The sequence below is a fragment of the Arvicola amphibius genome, chromosome 5 (assembly GCF_903992535.2).
Source record: "Arvicola amphibius chromosome 5, mArvAmp1.2, whole genome shotgun sequence".
NCBI classification, from domain to species: Eukaryota; Metazoa; Chordata; class Mammalia; order Rodentia; family Cricetidae; genus Arvicola; species Arvicola amphibius.
Window position 1 is genome coordinate 153,172,418 of NC_052051.1, and position 20,270 is coordinate 153,192,687.

Genomic DNA, 20,270 nt, shown 5'->3' on the forward strand with positions numbered 1-20,270 from the left:
AAGTTTTCTGTTATTGGAAGTTCTATTTCCCTCTCCTGGAGACTACAGAGCATTGGTCTCCAGGCAGGGCACAGGGGTTCCCTGGGAATTCACCACTCTGCCCCGGAGACCTCGATGCACCCACTGGAGCCAGGTCTGATCCAGCTCCCTGCCTCACAACTTGAGAAGGTGGGAGCCAAATGCCACTCTAGTGAGGTGGGGGCTACCACACCAGCTTCAGCTAGGGGCACAGCCCCTGGGGAGCTGCTATTCTTAAGCATGGGTGACCCCTTTCAGAACAACCATCATGGAGATATCACCAGCTGTGGAACTGTTTGTCACTCCCGATGCTACCATGTACCTCTCTGGGAGGAAAGAAGTGATCAGTGGGGTCAGGACCCCTCACAGACACTCAGTAGAACAATTAAGGCACAACTCCAGAGCCAGGCTGCGTGTTGCAGGACTATAATCTCAGCACTCAGAAAGCTGAGGCAGAAGGATCACACATTCAGAGTCAGCTTGGGCTATAGAGTGCGTTCAAGGCCAGCTTGGGCAACTCAAGGAGACTGCTATTTCACGATTAGAAGTTAAATGAGAGATTAGGAATGTAGGTCAGTGGTAAATGATCTGCCTGGCATATATCGCATAAACAAAACAAAAACAAAAACAGCTTCACGTACTCAGCAGCACCTGGAAGGATGCCAGACAGACACTGCGTGTCCTGTTCTGCCTAACTAGGTGGGAACACTCACTGCCTGAGCTCCTCTGTCCCAGCAAATGGGCTGCAGGACATAGGGTCCCAGGGCTTCCCCATGAGGTAGGCAGGCACAGGGCAGACTTTCCAGGCACAGCTCCCTAGCACAGAAGGCAAAGTTACCGTCACTGCTGCTCAGTGGGCTGTGTCTGCACAGAAACTATTCCTTGACTTTTAGGGTGGTACAAGTATGTGTATATGTGTGTGTATACTGCTATATGTGACATGTGGGCACCTGTTTGTGTATGTCTATGCATGTGTCTATACATGTATGAGCATATAAGTATCTGTAAATATGACCTATTTGGATTTGTGTACATGTGTATGTTATGAAAGTATATGACCTATTTGGATTCGCGTACATGTGTATGTTATGAATGTATGTAGGTAAGTATGTGTGTATGTGGTGTGCATTTGACCCTGAATTGTATGAGCATACATGTGTTTTGGAGCCTGTGCAATTTGTTTCATGAATGTGTGCCTGAGTGAGCAAGCACACGGTTATGGTAATGTGTGCACTTGGTTTTGTGTGTGCACATATGTGTCCATGAGCCCACAGCAGTTCTTAATTTATACAACATAATTCTGAGGACTCTTCCCATGAAGACAATCATCATACTAAAGATCAAAACCATATTTATAAACAGAGACAAAATGAGGCCTACAGTTGTTCCTCAGATCCCGAGGGACGGTGGCCTGTATATACACGGCCCCTTCCAGTAAAGCCTGAAGCTGAGGGCCACACAGGGACACCGTGAGAGGCTGCACGTAGCTCCTTCAGGTCTTTTCATGTACACACTTTATCTACCTTTCTGAGAAGTCAAATTAATAAAAAAAAAAAAAAGAACTGAAATGGGCCTATCTGTGTAAATACTTCAAGGGTATACAAGCCAGAGACCACACACACTGATAATGCCTGCTAGATCCTCCCTGAGAACCTTGCATGTCACACCCTCATGGGGACTTGATTCCCACTGGCAAAGTCTTCCCACCTTGCTGAGGGCCTGAGGCTGATCCAGTTGTTTAATTTGCTCAACCATGTCTCAGAGCTGCGGGTGTAACTCAAGAGGCAGAATGCCTGCTTGGTACACCCAAGGACCCAAGCTTCATCCCCAGCGCCACGGAACAGTCTCCCTGAGGAGAAAGTCTGCCGTCCTTAAGCCCCAATGAGAAAGCATGTGCTGTCTGTGGAAGCACTGGACTCAAACATGCCTTTCCTTCCTGAATCCAACCTCCCACCTCCCAGGACTAGCCCCTCCCCAGCATCTGGTAGAGTTTCTCAGGTAAAAGGCCCTAGTGCAGGTACTCAGGGAGGAAGCCACACTCCACGGCTTTCAGAGATGGACCGTGAGCTTCATGGCTCGCCTACAGCTGGAACTGGTGAGGTGTTTGGCCGGTCAGATTTTAGAATCCTGGCTCCCTGTTGTCTTCATCCATAGACCCCTGAAGCACTGCACATGTTCAGAGAGCACGTTTGCAGATGCTTCAAGCGCTGCCCGTCCTGGGGTCAAAGGGTCCAGGTCCACTTTCTTATAGGGTCCTGGAAAGTGAGCTTTGGCCCCATCCTAGGAAATAATTCACTCACAAATTTCATGTTTCCTCTCCTGGGTTGAAGAAGGCTGGGGCAGACAGGAGGTAGGGTAGGGGAACACGGCCTGCGCCTCAGACCACCATCAGATGCGAATTCTATGGCCTGTGAGGTAGGAGCCACAGAACAGCTCAGAGTGGACATCGGAGGAACGCTGTTTCACATCCACAGCTGGATGCACCCGGTTGTGGATCTTAGGCCAGCACCTCTGCTCTTCTCCCAATGGCCACCTTCCTGCCTTGCATGCTGGTTTGGGAGAGTGGGAGTCCCACCCCCACCCTTGCTGGAAATGCCCCTTACTTGAAGGTTTCTTGGATGGAAGTGGATAGGATCACTCTTCAAGATCTGGGCATCAGCAAGACAGTGTGGGGATATTAAATCAAGGGCGTGTGACCGAATCAGGACCCATCTGTTCTGTACAGGCTCAATGGGACTGTTGTGCAGGGCTGATTCCCGCCAGGCCTGAGGGGTCGAAAGGGGCCAAGGGACAAAGAGAGGCACAAACTCGGGCAACATACAGGTGGGGCAGACCTCACTGCTCACCTCTCTGTGATCTAAAGAAGGCTTTAAAGAGCCCCCACGGCCTCGGTGTCCTTAGGAATTGTCAGTATGGTCAGGAATCACAGCCCAATCAGCCCCATGCATACCAACCTGGATCATCTCTGTGTTAAGCATGGCATTTAGCATCCCTGAGGCTGGCCCTGCAGATGGCAGCCTTTACCCACTCTCTGTCCACCCAAATCCAAGGAAAGAGGCACCAAAAGCTAGCAGATTCCATTTGCAAAGCTGGCAAGCAGATACAGAAACTCCCGACATAGGCTCCTCCCTCCCTGCCCTGTGGACTAGGCCCAATAGACCCAGGAAGCAGCCACCTGTCCACCACCTGGGAATCATCCAGGCTCCACACTGACACTCTAGGCTACTGCTTACCTTGTACACAGGGCGGAGGCCCCTCAGGAGCGGCCTCCCTATATCATGCCAGGTAGTGTGTTGCAACATGCCACCGTGGGGATTTCAGACCCAGACACGCAAGGAAACACCAGAGAATATGGCTGCTGTCCTGAACCCAGACGCCTCCAGCTTGTAGAGTCCGGCCTGTGGCTGCCAGCACGCCGGTGAATATTGCTGTTTACAGTGTGGCTACCAGGGCTCAGGGTGAGCCTTGCCATTAGACTATTAGAGCCCCAGGAATGCCAAGGGAGGATGGAGGGCTGGGATGTGATGGGCGGGATTGAAGATACTGAAAGCTCACCAAGGCTTCTTGTTGCACTGGTCCCATGACACTACCCAGATCCTGCGTGTCACACCAGAGGCATACGGGCTCTCCTTTTGCTCCTTCTCTCGGCCCTGAGTTCCATGCTGAGGGCATCTGCCCACATGACCAGTGAGGTGGTGACTGTGTGCGTGCCTGCCTAGGCCAGGCCTGTGGCCCTCTGTGCTGATATAGAGCAAACTGCCTCCATCCACACAGGAAAAAGCCCAGTGTTCTCCTCTCCCAGGTGGCAGAGAAAAAGGTCGCTGGGCCAGGGCAGGCATACAAAAATAGTCTCTCTCTACCCCTACCTCCCATGGTGGGCCCACGCTGGGGACAGTCACCTAACAGACTCAGAGAGAAAGCACCAGTCCTTCCCCAGCTCCCAAGAGAACACTGTCTACAGTCTAGCTCTGCACACGCTATTTGTATGTTCTTCACATCTGAACAGCTGCACAGGGGTAGACTGTGACACTCGGGGTGCCTATAGGTCCTCGGGGCCAGTGAAAGCCACGGAGTCACCAGGAAGGGGAGTCCACGCATGGCCAGGAGCCAGCTGGAGATATGCCTCTTCCTGGTCAGTGCTGCTGGTTCTCGTTCTTCATCTCATGGCACCCCAGTTCGGCAGCTGAGATCCCAGGGTAGGAGAGGGGCTCGACTGGGCCTGTCTCGTCTGGACCCTAAGAACAAGCTCAGCTGGCACGCGCGCGACTAGAGAGCCATCTGCAGTTTCCATGCCCAAGATGTCATCATTTAAACTTTCTCTAGACTGGAACAAAGAAGCCACAGCTTCCAAGTCTTCTCTGGGGACTTGGTGACAGGTCTAGAGGCTCCTTGTTTGGGAGAGGGGAGGGTTCTGCCTGTAGCCCTGCCTTGCCTTTGCTCCCAGGCACATAGAGTGGCCTCGCTGCTTCCCACTCTACTCCAGAGCAGGGCTCTGAAACAAGCTCACACGCAGATACCGAGAGCCACAGGAAGCCCCAGCCTTGAGTACATCCGTGCAACTAAACAGAGGCCAGAGAAGTTTTTCAATCACACTACTGTAGACAGAGCAAGCCGACAGGGCCATCTCCACTGGTGTGGGAGTTGTCCCCAGAGGTCTTCCCAGTACAACAACTTGTCTCTCACCACCAATTGTCTGTCGACCCTTAGCTCTGCCACTGGGAGCTTGCATGGTAAGCAAAGCTGCAGTGTGCTCAGGGGAACCCTTGTGTTTTCTAAATAATGGACATGGGGGCTGAGGGCACGTGCGGAAGGGAGAAGCAACATCTAAGTGACCAACAGAGTCAGCCTGTGTGTGGTGGGCAGGGACGGGAGGGTCAGCCTGTGTGTGGTGGGCAGGGACAAGAAAATGTTTGCATTGAAATGTCCTGAAAAAAGAGAGGACTCCATGCACTGTCCAGTCAGATCCATAAAAAATTAATCCAGACCTCACAGAGTCAGCTGACTCTGGGCAGACCAGGGCCAGCGGGTTTATGCTTTGGGGTCAAGGCTGCAGTTTAACCTCTGCGATATGCATGTTTTAACAGCTTGCTGCCCCAGGCAGCATGAAGTGCTGCATTTTATACCCCCACTCCCCCACCCCCGTCCTGCTGCTCTGACCAGAACACCTAGCAAAACCCCTCACTGGCCCTTGAAGGACCTGGCTCTGTCGGCCTCCAGGTGTGCACATTCCAGAGGAGAAGCCTGGGAGACTGGGGAGAGCAGGTTCACACGTGACAGAGCATCCCAGGCCACTGAACCAAATGACCTTCTACCCACAGGTCAGACACCCTCACCAACCCCCGACACAGTATTTTAACTGCCCTTAACCTCCCCTGGGACTTGAGGAAAGACACCACCAAGAAAGAAAAGTAATTATAACAACAGCCTGTCTCAAAGACAATTTTAACAACCTGAGAAATGCAAGTCATCCCCCAGTGGACGTCCTCAGCTGCCAAATGTCATGTATGACAGAAAAACCATCTGCCATAAATCTATATGGGAGGGAGCAAGCTAAGTGACCTCTGAAGGGTCCCTAAGGCCTCTGCCTGGCCCTGGTACATGAACACAAGCCAAGGCTTATCATGGCTTCCTCTATGACACTGCCCTGGTTCCTTTAGAATCTCAGGTACCGATTGTCTGTGCCCTGACAGTATATTACTTATGCACGCTGAGTGCTGGGTCACCTGTCTGGGTCACTATCTGTGTTTCTTTGACTTGAATCCTTCATGGCCAGGCAGGGGCTCTTCTGGCCACTGTTCTAAATGGCAAGCCCCATGCTGCAAACCTAAATGTTAGGAACTGACCAGCTTCTGAGTGTTCATATGTCAGTAGCCTATCAATTATTCAAGCAGAGCCGGCCTGTGTGTGATCTGCAGATACCATCAGGCAAGTCATTTTGGTGATTGGTAAGCAGAGCTGGATGCTGTAACCCCCAGGGTGGGAGGTGATCTTCAGACCCCACAATGTGCTGCAGTCAGGGCCCCTAAAGACAGGAGCCCACAAGGCCACAGTTCACTTTAGGATAACCTAGACATTACCTGCCTCATTTCTGGAGAATTTGGGTCCTCAGCCACTTTTGTCAGCAGTGGCCAAGACCCAACAGACACAGAGGTCTGATAGCCAGAGACCAGATTAAGGTCAGGAGGGTCCTTGCTGGATAGGGGTGATGCTCAATACTGAAGTCATACTGTGGGGACCTGGAGAGGCAGGTGTCTCTACCTTAGACAGTATTTGAGACATCTGGTCTACCAAAGCAAATTTCAGAGTCAAGGGAAATTTAGGCCTTTTCTCACTGGTTACAATGTGACATTGGAAGCAAGACCACAACACACTGTAGACAGATGTGGGAGCCGCTGCCTTGGTAACTAATGGAAGACAGCAGCAACTGAAGGGAGATAAGGGGAGCTACCATGTCACCAAGGATATTCCCCATAGACTTTACACAGACCATGTCCATGTAGACACTGCAAGGTGAGTCTCGAACTGATCCTGGCCCTGCCAAGACGGTCTAAAGGTAAGCCCTTTCCAGCCCAGAGTAACTCATGGCTGCTCATTCTGATTTGGCATGACATTTTGGTTTTCTTGTCTTGTTTTTTTTTTTCTTTAGATAATGTCAGATTATAAAGCCAGTGTTCTTGAAGACTGGGTAGCTTGTGGTAATAGAATGGCTAGTGGGAGCCTGTGGCCATTTTGGATACTTAGGTCCTAGCATGACAGAAGCAGAAGCGACACCATCCTGGTGGGAAACGATGATCCCTGAGAAGAGAACACCAATCAAAATGAAAGTCTGTGTCAGAGGGAGAGTCCTTCCACCAGACAGCTGGTTGTTCAAGCAGGACCTTCACAGGTACTGACCTCACTGAAAGCACAGCTAGGCCAGATACAGCTGCCCCTTCCTGTTCTGAAATGCATGCCCTTGACTCTCCCAAAATGTCCAAGTGTGGTCCACACAGTCCTGGACAATACATACAAGGAAGAGGTCACTGACCTGAAGCTCTTTCTGGACCCCAGCTCTGAGGGCACATCTTCCTCCCTTCCACCCTTTTCCTCCTGGGTACAACCAGGGTCTCCTATTCTGCAGATTGCTGCTGTCTTTATGGACAACTTCAAAGGAAAATAGGATGCTGTATTCACTACAGAGACAAGGTTGGACCAAAGGGAGCTTCTAGGGGCTCATGTGTGAGGTGGAGGAACAGTTAGGAGCACAACAGATACCGCTGGCCACACAGTGGCTGGTGCAGTGGCTGCACACAGGACATGTGGGCTGGCCCGTGGCCTCACCCAGACTACTGTGCAAGGTACCCACCTCTGAGAGCTAAAAGGTTAGGCACAGAGCTGATGGCACTAAGGGTGTGTCAAAATAACCCAGAAGCTCGGGGTAGAACTTTGTGGTTACGGCGCTTTCATGGCAACCAAGAGAATTTTCTATTTTCGCGTGTTTCATAATTATGTGCAAATTCTATTTTTATCTAATTTGTGGTCCACCAACCAAAAAAAGAAAACAAACCCCCTAAAATGCCCTCTCTTTTTAGCTGTTTACCTCACACTGGCATAGGTGTGAGCTTACTTTGTAAGAATATTCCAGGAAACTCCTTGGGTTCCTAATTTCTCACCATGAGACATGCGACAGAACCTGGCATTTTTGGTTAGGGATTGTTTTTCTTTGCCTATCAACACTGTTGGGGAAGGGGGTGGCTGTTTGGTGGAAGCAGTGCCGGCCTGACCTGGTTTTGCCACCTTCCCTTAATACCACTTTAAATAATTTAGAGGGTGCTTCTTAAACGCTGTTTTAAATTTCACCATTCCTCAGAAATGCCTCAATTTCCTGGATATTATTTGCACTGGTACATAAACGTTGCCCTGTGCCCAAGATGCCCAGAGCCTGGCTCTCCAGAGGCTGCAGGTCCACTTGGCCCCTGACACACAGTCAACGAGTATCAGAGGCTGGCAGACAGCAAACTCCTCCCACCCAAACACAAGGGCTCCCCACACTCCTCCTGGCTTTGTCTCCCCAAAGCGACTGAGATCCTTACAACCACCATCAAACTCCGAAAGGCACAGACTCGCGTGTGCGGCTTCATCTTTCTGAGGAAGGCACAGTACTTCCACCCCCTGGCTCTTGCCCAGCGCCCCTTGCCTATATGATCCAAGTAAGTGGAGGAGGCTGGTCATTATCTCTCCGCTAACTTTCCTGCCTTCCTTTAACGGGCTTACGCCCTCTCTTATTAAAACCTGTTCCATTCAGCAATAATGCACTTCCATTCAGTGACGACCACGGCAGGAAAGGAGCGGTAAATGCCTGTAGTTACCCTGCACAGCTGAGGGCCAGCTCTACCTGACTTCCACCTGGGAAGAGGTAGAAACTTAAAATGTCAAGCTGGCTGCTGCGTGCTGACGTCTCTGCCGCATTTTATCACATCAAGCCACTAACAAAGTGGGTATTAATTGGCATCAAGCACACGGGCCACAAATATCACCTTAATATCACCCACAAGCCCTGCTAAAGTGCTTCATTTCTGCACCTTGGCTGGCTCATTCCATGGGGCTGATTGCTGCGTTGGCAAACAGCCATTTGTCTCCATGGCCTCCTGCCTTGGCCAGCTTTTTATTTACCTAAATGGAATAAAATAAAAGTACACGGCTCCCTGCCGAGCCCCCCTTCCAGTCTGCATCAGTCCTGAAATAACAGGGTTGGGCACCCGGGTTTATGATGTTGGGGTACTGGGGTAGAGAGCTCTCTATAACACCATGTGACCAGAGCCAGCCAGAGAAACAAGCACTTCCCTGTGCCACTTAAAACAGTAATGTCTGGGGGGAGGGGGTGGTCTAAAGCTCACGAGGTAACAGGTGTGACACAGGGAAGCAAGGACAACCTCATACGGCCCCTTGGGATATCATACTGATGTGCAGGCAGAGAAGGGGCAAGCTAGATCTGTGATGTTCTCGGACCTCCTAGTTTCCAGCGTGCCTCCTGGCCAGCAGGGGTGAGCATCGAATCTTCCCTCTGAGTGAGTATGTTTCCCTCCCCAAAGTCCCAAGGGTGTGACTGTGCCCATCTCAGCCCTCTTCCCCTTGGCATGCCATCTCATTACCTGCTCCCTCGGACCCTACCCCTGACACTTCCAGGCAGGCGCACAAGCATAGGCTGACCACTGATTCCCTGTCTGTGGTGTGGGTGGAGAGTCTGCATCTGCTCCAGGGGCAGAGAGTTCAGAAAGGGAAACATAGGGTTGCAGAAGGATTGATGCAATGGAACCAGGCCTGCGAGTAAGTCAGTTTGGGGTGAGCCTTTAAACCATTACAGACATCATGAAAAGCACTGTTTGGTACCCACAGACAGCGCCTGACTCACCGTGGGTCCACTTATTGTCTTCCTTTTAACTTTAGGTTAGTATGAAAGCGATGCCCATTCAGAAAAACTACGCTTTGAATTTTTCGTATTTTACTCAGCCAGCCCCTCTGTGACAAGAGGAGTGGCTGACATTCTGCCTTCGCTGTGCCTGTGAGAAGACACAAGGTCAATGAGGTACAGCGAATGTATCCTGACTTCTGGCATTTTCACTGGGGTACAACCATACAGAAGATGAGGAGCATCCCTACTCAGAAGGAAATGGGGTGCACTACATAGCGCACGTTTAACTAACTAGCTCTGAGGTGATTGTGTCTAAAGTTTGAGGGAAGTCCCTAGCTGTGGATCCAAAACCAGTTTTAGACTGAGAAATGCCAAGGCATGGGCTATTGGCAGGTCACAGCAGATGCCATACCTGCACGACGGGGTGTCCTCCAGCTGAGGCCTTCACAGCCCCCCGGCTGCCTTCTGTCTCATAGTGAGCCCTGTGGTGGGACTTGGGCTGCACCTCGATCCGAAGCTCATATGGACCGGAGTGGGATGGCAGCTGCCAGTCAAGGGCGGGTAAAGATGGGCTGCAAAGGAACAGAGGAGCTTTCAGTGCAGGTAAACACCAAGACACAGTCACCCACGCTGTCCCCAAGGCACCAGCAGCGGGACAGCGCTCACCGCTGACAGACACGACACCCTTAGCATCCTGATTGCCGAGCAAAGTCTCCGTCTGGCCAGTGACAATGTCACCATGTGTGGTCACAGCTTGCCAGTGCTTCAAGAATAAAAGAAACCAGTCAGTCTTTAAGATGCTAACCAAACCTACTGCCCAGAGCAACGGAGGAGGCACAGATAGCCAGCTCGTACCTAGGAGAGCCACCAATAGAATGCAGGCTTCTGAATACCCTTTGCTAGGAACAGTAAAGGACACCTTCCTCTAGGGGAAGCCCTGCAAGGCACCCTTGACCAAATGGGGCTCTAGGAATAACTTACCCTGCAATGCTAAGTTACAGCAGACCCAAGAGAAAAAAGGAACTCCTGGGCCCACTCCCTCCTCCAGACTGGCATGCCCCTTGTTTCTCTTCCAATTCTAACAAGATGCACCTGTGTTTGTTACTATGCGGGTACAAGGCGGGCCATCCCTTCAGGAATTTGACTCGCAAACCCACAGTCCTGAAGGGCTGCATTTGCCGAGCACAGATGAATGCTGGCTGGTGGCGGAGCTCGGCCCGCTGCGGCTTCAGAGCAGCGTTACCGAAGGGACAGGCTTCCTGACACTAGAAGTGCTGCCATGCGCCCGGTAGCTCACACCTACGCCTGTCAGGGCCGTTTCCTGTGTATGTCACACACCCCGTTTCCAGCAGCTGTCAGGCGGAAGGAAGAGCCACAGAGCAGAGGGCTCGGCCCGGGAGGGAGGCCCCATCCTGGGGAAGGTGCCCCATGGGAGCCAAGCAGCCTCCTGCTTCCAGGAGGGGATGTGTTTCCAAGGCTGTGGGGTCATGGTGCTCCAAGCCAGAGGCCGCGTGGGTACCCAGGTGTGGTGCAGGAGGCAATTGCAAAGCAGCCCACACCTGTAGCTCTCTGTCGTATTTCTTACACGTGCATTTAAGTTTCTTATCCACACAGAGAGACTATGCTCTGCCGTGAGCAGAAACAAAACAACGAAAGCTTCACAATGAAAAGAACTAGTTTCAACCCCTAGGAAACCCTTAAGAAGAGTGTGACAGACAGAAATTGTGGAAGGGGCAGGATGAAGGATGACTTACACGTTTAAGACTGTCAACTCTGGTTGGAAATGTCCACCACAAATCGGACATCTCTCCAACACCACGGGGCTGCACCTCGGGTCAGAGCTGCAGACAAGGCGGGAGCGGGCTGAATACCATTTGCCCACTTACGCCCTCCTGGGGTCTGAACTTCAGGGCACTGCCATGGTTCTGCTGCCCCCGGGGTGGTCGCTGACATCAGACGCAGGGGCTGTGACTGCCTGCTGAAGACGAGCACTCAGGACTGACCCAAAATTTTGTGCACACGGTCAATTCAGTTCCACACCTTTTGGAAGTCACACTCAAAGCAACCCAGGGAATAGCTGGCCAGGCAGGGCCCTGAGAGCCCTCGACTTCTACAAATGAAGTCATTCGAAGTAGTTCCCTGCATACTTTAAAACCTTGTATCCTACACCGCTGATCCAAAGCTACTGTCTAAATAAATGGGAGTGGAGATGCATGAATTTTACATAAAACATAGAATTTGGTATCCCGACCTTTAAAACAAAAAGAACCAATTTTTGAGCATCTTACTGTATTGATAAAAAGCGGTTTAATCACCACACCACATTTTATTACACAAATATTTTTTTTATAGCTGGACTTTGATTACTACATAGTCCATAGCTAGTATAAATGCCATTGACTTGATGTCCACATAACTAAATCAGGGGTTAATATTTGCCCCATCCTGAATGCAGAGTCAGCATTTTGGGGTTCCTGAGGCATTAGCCTCACACTCCCCTGAGCTATAAGGGAGCCTCCTACCTCAGCCCCAACTTGTCATAACATTAACCTAACATATTTACTCACTTCAAAACTGTACCCCCAGACTGGCTTCATGTGCTGCTGTTTGCCCCTCCACACAACCCTGGATTCAGAGCAGAAAGCAGTGGGTGGCGGGTAAAGCACACATCTGCAAGAAAGCGATGCTTCTGCTCTCCCTGAAGGAAAGTGGAACTTCCTGCCCCTCGCCACCTGCTGAAGTTCCGTCCTGTGTCTTCCTGAAGATCTTCTGGGACCTCGCGACACTTCCCAGGGCTCAGCCGCCACCCCAACAGAGGCTAGCCATGACTCTACAACTCACCCCTCGTCAGTTAGCATGTGTCTGGACCATCTCTGTCTAAAACTGCCGTCTGTGATGAACAGTCTCATGATGCCAAGAGAGAATGTCAGGCCTTGCTCACTCCACATGACAAACACCCTGAGACACGGTCCCAGGGCTGAAGAGACGGCTCAGTGGTTTAGAGTAGCGGCTGCTCTTGCAAAGAATCTGAGGTTTACTTCCAGCTTCTGTGTCAGACTGCACATAGCCAACTCTAGTCTCTGCAGGTGTGAATATTCATATGCGCATGCACGAGCACACACACACACACGCACACACACACTTAAAAACAATAAAAGAAATCTTTCAAAAACCACACTAAGCACCAGAAAGATGGCACAGTAGCTAAGGGCACCTGCTACCACATCTGAAGACCCGAGTTTGGTCCTCGGGACCCACGTGGTGGAAGAAGAGAATGTCCTCCTGCAAGCTGTCCTCTGTCCTCCATGTCTGTACTGTGACACGCCCACAAAATAAATAATGAAATAAATATGTAGTGATAACTAAAAGAAACAGATTACAAAATAAAACAGGCAGACTGGAGGTGAGCAGCCTGTGGTTGGGCCATGCCACTAGACTTAGAGATCTGGAGCTCGCCTTCTTCCCCACAGGCACATCAAGCACCCGTTGCTCCTCTTAGCCTGCTTAAAGCAGGTAGTCAGTGGTTCTGAACAAATTTAGGTTTTTTTCTTGAGTTCTTGTAAGAAATTTTTTGTGTAGCTTTTTCTTGATTCTGAGGTCCTGAGGATCCTGGCCTCCAGCTGTAGGGGCTGAAGGGACCATGGCTAATGTAGCCTCTATGCTGGGGGAGGATGGGGGAGGGATAGGCTGCGTGGGAATGATGGGCAGCTTCCCCTGATAACGGGCGGGCGAGTCAGACCTTCCACAGTGCTTGGTATGTGGGCGTAGTGCAGGGAGAAGCCACCAGCTCTCCTGTTTTGAATCACTGTTCCCATGAGAAAGGGCTCCGCCTCCCACTGACAGGAAGCGTGAAAATGCTGTTGGCACACAGGTCACAACACAGAGACCAACTCCTTATGAGATCACAGACATGAGGCCAAAGGGGGCTCTGATTCCTGTCTACACGGGACCCACAATCCCCAGCTCCACCATCTCCCAGCACAGGCTGAAGCACAAGGACCATGAGGTTCTCTGGGGCGCTCATCTCTACAACTGGCCACTGGGGGTTGCCAGTATCACTTTCCCTCCATGCAGCCCTCTGTACAACCTCATCCATGCCTCATCCAGCTCAGCTAGGCTGTTCGGGGGCACACAGGTCTCTCTCAAATCCCAGCTAGGAGCCTGTCACACAAGCACCACAGCCTTGACTGGAGCCAACATGAACCTCATCCCAGAGCTCAAAGCCAAGGTTGGGTAGATGACCTCTAACGACTCCGAGTCTCACGCAATTTCCTCTACCTTTCAAATTCCTAAGCGACCTCTGAGGAGGGGGGCAGGGCATGGCCTCATAGCCACCTTGTGTGGGAGGCAGTAGAAAGGGCAAGTGGGTTAAAGTAGTCACTGGATACCTGGGCTACCATGGACGGACATAGGCGTCTGCCCCCACACACAAAGGCCATCGGGCTACCATAGAATCCAAATCCAGAGGGCCCTAAGTGACACCTTCAGCGAGATCCATGTGGGGGTGTGAGTGTCCGGAACAATTTCTGCCAGGAAGAAAAAGGGGAGGAAAACAAAATGCGTAGCTGTGAGGGAGGGAACTGCTGACTGAAGAAGGGATCCACCCCAAACCCGAGCCCAACAACTGCTAAAACAAATTCCAGACTCTGGAGCTGTGAACCCTGGCCTGAGATCGGGGCTCATGCTATATGAGTTCCGAGGTGTGTCAATGGTGTCACAGTCAGTTTTGAAGGTTGGATTCCTGTCTTATGCACATTAAAACACATACAGATGGAGCTCTGAGAAACCCAGGGGTGTTCAGAGGATAGGGTGAGCATGGCAGAGGTGAAGGACAAGAGCCAGGACCCTCCATGCTGGGGCTCCAGACCTAAAATGCCTTACACCGGAAAGCAATAGACTTGAAACTTGAGAGGGGCAGATTTGGAGAGCTGGAGCTGAAAACGATCACCATGGCAGAAAGATACATGATAAGTGGTTCTTTTTATGTATTTTTTAATTACACAGTAATGGCAGCTGGGCTGTGGTGGCACACATCTGTAGTCCCAGCACATGGGAGGCAGAGGCAGGAGGATCTCCGCGTCTGAGGCTAGCCTAGTCTACAGAGTGAGTTCTAGGACAGCCACAAAGTTCTAGGGCTACACAAAGAAACCTTGTTTTGGAAAAACAGGAAAAACAAGAAATAGAGAAAACGATTACACAGTAATGAGCCCAGTTTTGCACGTGTGTGTATGTGTCTACGGGTGAGGTCATCGGCTTCCACCTACTTAAGACCGGGTCTCGCTGGTGGTTCCCTGCTGCATAGGGCAGCCCATGACCTTCTAAAGAGAAGCCAGTCTCTACCTCTCAGTTTGCCCTAGGAGTGCTGAAATTCCAGCTTCACACCATTTCCGGCTTTATGTGTCGTCTGAGAGCTCAACTCAGCTCCTCGAGCTGTATTCATCAGCTTCCATGGAAAGTCATCCCAGATCCAGGTACAAGAGCAAAGGAGTTCAGAGTAATCCCTGAGAATCAGAACCCTGCCGGGGGGGTGGGGGAGCACGGTTTTGCTTAGTTTGGGTGAAATCCTTTTGACTGTGAAACTTCCATAGATAAAGGCGCTATGTGTACATGTCTTACAGGGCTATCTGTGCTTCCATCATGCGAAAATCCATGACGCTATTCTAAGCCCAATCTAAGCCTAAAGTCTGCCCACATGAAAGAAAATCGAAGCAAGTTAAAGGAAACAAGAAGAACTTCAGCTTTGTAACACATTGTCCCAGGCAGCAGATACGGGCCTTCCTTTAATTAAGAAAAAAGAAAGAGGGAAAGCAGAAAGGAATGGAATGGGGAGAGAGGGAAGGATAGAACAGGGAGGGAGGGATGGAGAGAGGGAGGAGGAGAGACAGGGAGGAGGAGAAAGGGTTGCTGAAGTCAATGAGTACACTTCTTGGCTGTTTCTGCAAAGGTTGGGCCTCAAGGGTTCCATCAGTCCATCCATCCCAGGCCAAGCCAGGACCACCCAGCAACACTGTCCAGAGGGCGCATCTGGGCCATGGCCCCTGACCATAGGACTCTTGGCTTGGGAAAGCTTGCCTCACCCAAGCAGGGCTGGCCTTCCTAGAGACTGACCCGGTGCCTGGACAGAAGAGGACCAATGGCTACCTCAGACAAGATGGACAACCTCAAGATGGTCTGATGGGGAGCAGGTGTGTGGGTTATGCCTTCCTCACTCCACCTGAACACCAGGGTCACCTCTGACAGGATTTCCGGCTGCCTAGCCCTGGTTCCTGAGCTCCTGCCTTTTTCCTGAGCTTCTGCCTTTCTCAGACAAGCTGGGAGGGCCTCAGGGACCTGGGGACTCAACAGTCAGAGCCTTAGCAAAAATGTTTCCTTTTGAGTTGGTAAGGGTAAAGGTACAAGCAAGACCTTATTAACTAGGACAGCTTGGAGTATTCTAAGGGCTCCAGAATGCCACTGTCTTGGCCAGAGACTAGTGTCCAGACATTCTTGTCTATTGGACTAGTATCCTGGGCATGCCACTAAAAAGCGACTCCTTTCTACATCTAAGGGGGAGACAGGTACTCATTGTGGTCCTCAACCCCAGGTGTAAGCAGGAATAGGGAAGGAAAGTGACCCGATCCCCAAGTTTCCTGCCTAGAGCTGGGCTCAGGGTAAAGAAGTTGCCCTCTGCCTGGTTCCCCCATCTGTGTCCAGCCTCTACCATGACTGCTGTGTGGTACAAAGCTCTCCCTGCACTCTAGGACCCAACACAGCCTAACGGCAATAGCCCAGAGTGTGTGTTCCACTCATTCTGTGCTCTACCCATTCTACCCCTGTGCTGCTCCAGTAGTGGGGGGTGGGGCAGGGAATTCTAGGGACTCCTGCCTAGGAGGTGAGCAGAGTCCGGTGGGCAGGCAGCCCCTGTAACAGAAAGCAAAGGACATGCCTGGCTCAGGAGACCAAGTCAAAGTCACAAATCTGGAACTTCCAGGAAACAGACAGTAGGCACACAAGCAAGGGTGTGCTCATCCAGGCTTACATGTGTGTATTAGAACTGCAGATTCACAGACTTCATACATTGGCTGCTTTCTGAGATCTCATCAATGAGGGTGTGGAGTGTCTCCAAGGAAACACTTCTTCCAGTTCTTTGGACACTCTGCCCTTCACTCCCAGACCTCCCTGACCCAAGGACATCCCAGGAGCCTCCTCCTGTGCATCCAAAGCTCAAGAATTGCCCTCTAGGGCTTGGTATCCCATCATTGTCCGGATAACTCTTACCACCTGGCACCCGGGTGGGTGTGGAGGGCTGAACTCATGAGCCCGGCACCGTGAGACCAGACTCTGGGTCTCTGCCCTGCCCACCTGCTTCAAGCTGGAAAACAAAGAACAAAGAAAGGAGGAAGGACAGATGGAGAGCGTTTCCCAGGAGGATTTCTGTGGGAAAGGAACCGTGTGCCCTTTCCTGCTCCCTCGGCCCCGGGGCAGGCCCAACTTCTGCATACCCGGCATTTCTCCTGCGCACCCCCTTCCTCTTCCATACCGTGCCTCCCTCCAGCCACCGAGCAACTCCTAGCAGCTGCCGCTGATCCACACACACATCCCTGATGTTTTAATAATGAGAATGCTTTAGGCCACACCTGCCATGAGTTATTTATGAAAAAATGAAAAACAAAACAAACTAACACAGCGTCGTGAGCAGCGCGGCACAAGGGAGTAGAGGCTCAAGGATAAGCAAGTCACATGGCGCTTCTGTGACTTCCTACATCTTGGTGCCCAAGTGATACTGAAACAGTCGCTGGTCAAGTTCTGAAAGTTGGTTAAGTCCGTGCCAACCCACGGAGAAGCCACAGCCGTTTATGGTCATCTAAAGCAAGCTCCCTCATTTTTAGCTATGATGCTCTGAGCGGTCACAAGACAGATATCCCTCAGTCATCAGGAGACATGAAACAGGCTGGGCACCTTGGCCCAAGGTCAGAGAACCTCGCCATGCCACAGGTCTTCTGTCTCCCGTAGAATCAACACCCACATAAGGTGTCACAGCTCGGCGCCTAGCTTAGAGATTCTAGGCCATTAGTGTCACTGGCTGCCCAGGCCTCCTTGGTTCTTGAATCCTGGTTCCAGCAAAAACAAGGTTATCATAGGAAAGTACTACCTGGGGCTTTAGGCACATACCGCCACATTCGCCTGTTTGGGTGAGCTAAGTATTTTCATGGGTCTCAAAGTCTGCATTGTGCTCATCCTAGTGACCTGAGTGGCTCTTCTGGAAGCAGCAGCCCAGAGAGCAGGGGCAGAGCTTGGTGCTAACCTGTGCAGGATTGCCCATGGCAGGGGCAAAGGTGCGTGACACTCCTGTGCCAAACCTCCCGACAGTGTCTGCATCTGAAGACTATGAGCATATGACCATCATGCCCCGAGGGAAACCTTCCCATGGGGCTGGAACCCTTGCATCTGCAATGCTGGCCAGGTGTGGTGGGCAGTGTCCATATGCCGTGCCTAAGCTTCTGTAGTAGCTAAGTCCTCCTTTGCCTTACAGGCGCTTCCCCTGGCAAAGGCCTTTAAGACTAGGCTGCATAGGTCCCGACACATCACACTCCTGCCACTGGGAGAGACTTCAGAGTAGATTACAAAAAGACAAACTGTGGGGCTAGCAGTCAGTCAAATGTGTGCTCTATAAGCACAGGACCCGAGTTAATCCCCAGAACCCATATTCTGGGAGTATGGGGAGAAGCCAGGTGCTGGCTATGATGGCTATGAAGGGAAGACAGGTGGATCCCTGGGCTCCAGGGCCAGCTAGCCTAGCAAGTTCCAGAACAGTAAGAGACCCCTCTCTCTCAAAAAAAAAAAAATGAAAGAAAAGAAAAAGCTAGTGGTTGCTGGAGCCTAAGGAAATGATACCTGAGAATGTCCTCCAGTCTCTGTCTCTCTCTCTCTCACACACACACACTCACACCACACACATATACTCACATATACACACATACCAAAAACACACACTCACACACAGACATTACACACACTCACACCATACACATACACTCACATATATACACATACCAAAAACACACACTCACACACACCACACACACATACACACACTGACACCACACAACTCACACCACACACACACACTCACACCACACACATACACTCACATATACACACATACCAAAAACACACACTCACACACATACACACACACTGACACCACACAACTCACACCACACACACACACACAGCCCTATTATCTTGCAGCTAACAGTTGTGTATTAGAAGTGAGCAATTACTTCTCACCTGGGTTTCCTCCCGAGGCAGCCATTGCTCTTCAGGCAGCCCTGACTCTAACTAGCAATGACTCCTCGCAACTTTTCTCAGATGGAAGCCCGTGAGCAGAAATTCGACTACTTCATCAGTAGTTACTGACAGAGGCATGTGGCCTTGGACACTCCCTCCAAGTCAGGGTTTTAGCAGTTTGGCAGATTCTTAAAATTCGAGGGCCTTCCTAGACTCTAGCTTACAACAAATCCACAATCATCATGGCTCTACTGAGCCTCCCAGAGCCCAGAGACTGGATGTTCTTGGCCGATGCCAGAGACGCGAGTAGGCCAATTTGGCCACTAGAGCCCTGAGGTGGGCTGTCACCACCAAGGACCTGAGGACCCGCAGGAGCCAGAACAATCTTCGCAGACATTGTTCCCTCCCTGGGCTACAAGGATCCTGGATCCACAGAGGAGCTATCTGAAGTGAAAATCCCCTGATGAGAGTGGTTGAGCAAGCGTGGAGAAAGACAAGACCTGGATTTGCTGTGAACATCTACAGGCGTATTTAATCTTATTCCCACGTAGGATAAACTCTGAGCTACTCCGATAACCTTAAATGCAAGAGGGCTGGCTGGCCCTTTTGAAGCTAACACTTGTGCATAGCATCAAAGCCACTGGTATCATCAAGGCGTCCAACATCACAGCCAAAGCCTGAAAGAAACAACGGCTGACATAAACGGATTTGAACGTAGCACCCGTTTCTTATCATCTGAACCAAGCCAGCTCCCTGAATCAAAGCTGTTTGCCAAGCCTGCCCAACCCTTTGGGAATGCTATTCTTCAGAAAGCAATGGCTGGTGCATCGCAACCCAACTCAGCAAAGCCACAGACACAGTTAAAAGCCGTCCACCAGCCCCAAACCAGTTCCTTTTTATCTGAATTCCTCATGTGATTTTGCCTTTTTATAGGCAAGTCCAGAGATCGTGCTGGCTGAGGACATTAGGACAGTAAGACATGTCCCATGAGCCTGTCCTAGAAGGAAAGAAAATGCCTCTATGGAGAGCTGGCCCGAGCTCTGACACACAGCACAGGTACGCTGTGAAGTCTGGATGGGATGGGTGGACAGTCGGGTTAATCCAAAAGTCCTTTCATGTGGCTGTGTAATAGCATGTGAAGTGCCTGCTGTTTATGTAAACATGCCTAAGCAGTCATGTAAAAGCTGGAAGCTGTGGCACACATCTGTAACCACAGCACTAGGGGTGGGAAAGTGAGTGAATCCTTAAAGCTCACCTTAAAGCTCACCTGCCTACCAGCCTAGCAGGGTCTGTGTGCTTTCTCAAAAAAAAAAAAAAAACCCAGAAAAGAAAGAAAAGAAAATAATCTAAAGTTGACTTATAATCTCCACATGTGCGTGCATGAGCACATGCGGGCATGCTCGTACACACACACACACACACACACATATACATACATACACACACACACACATACATATATACACACACATACACACGTACATACACTACACACAATTCCTTAAAAGTCACAATCTGAAAACCGCATCCCGGAACAAGCTAATGTGAACTGGCATGTGAACTGGCATCTCCAGACACAGGCACTCTGGGG

At 50.9% G+C, this 20,270-nt stretch overlaps 1 protein-coding gene across 3 annotated transcripts in view; it reads right to left on the reverse strand.

Annotated features, from left to right (window-relative positions):
* Nfatc1 (nuclear factor of activated T cells 1) overlaps nucleotides 1–20,270 on the reverse strand; it is a 108,889-nt gene that overhangs the window by 70,865 nt on the left and 17,754 nt on the right. For all 3 annotated transcript variants that reach the window (XM_038330851.1, XM_038330849.1, XM_038330850.1), the window contains exon 3: nucleotides 9,822–9,981. In XM_038330851.1, coding sequence (XP_038186779.1) covers nucleotides 9,822–9,981 — 160 coding nt within the window. The remainder of the gene's footprint in view (nucleotides 1–9,821; nucleotides 9,982–20,270) is intronic.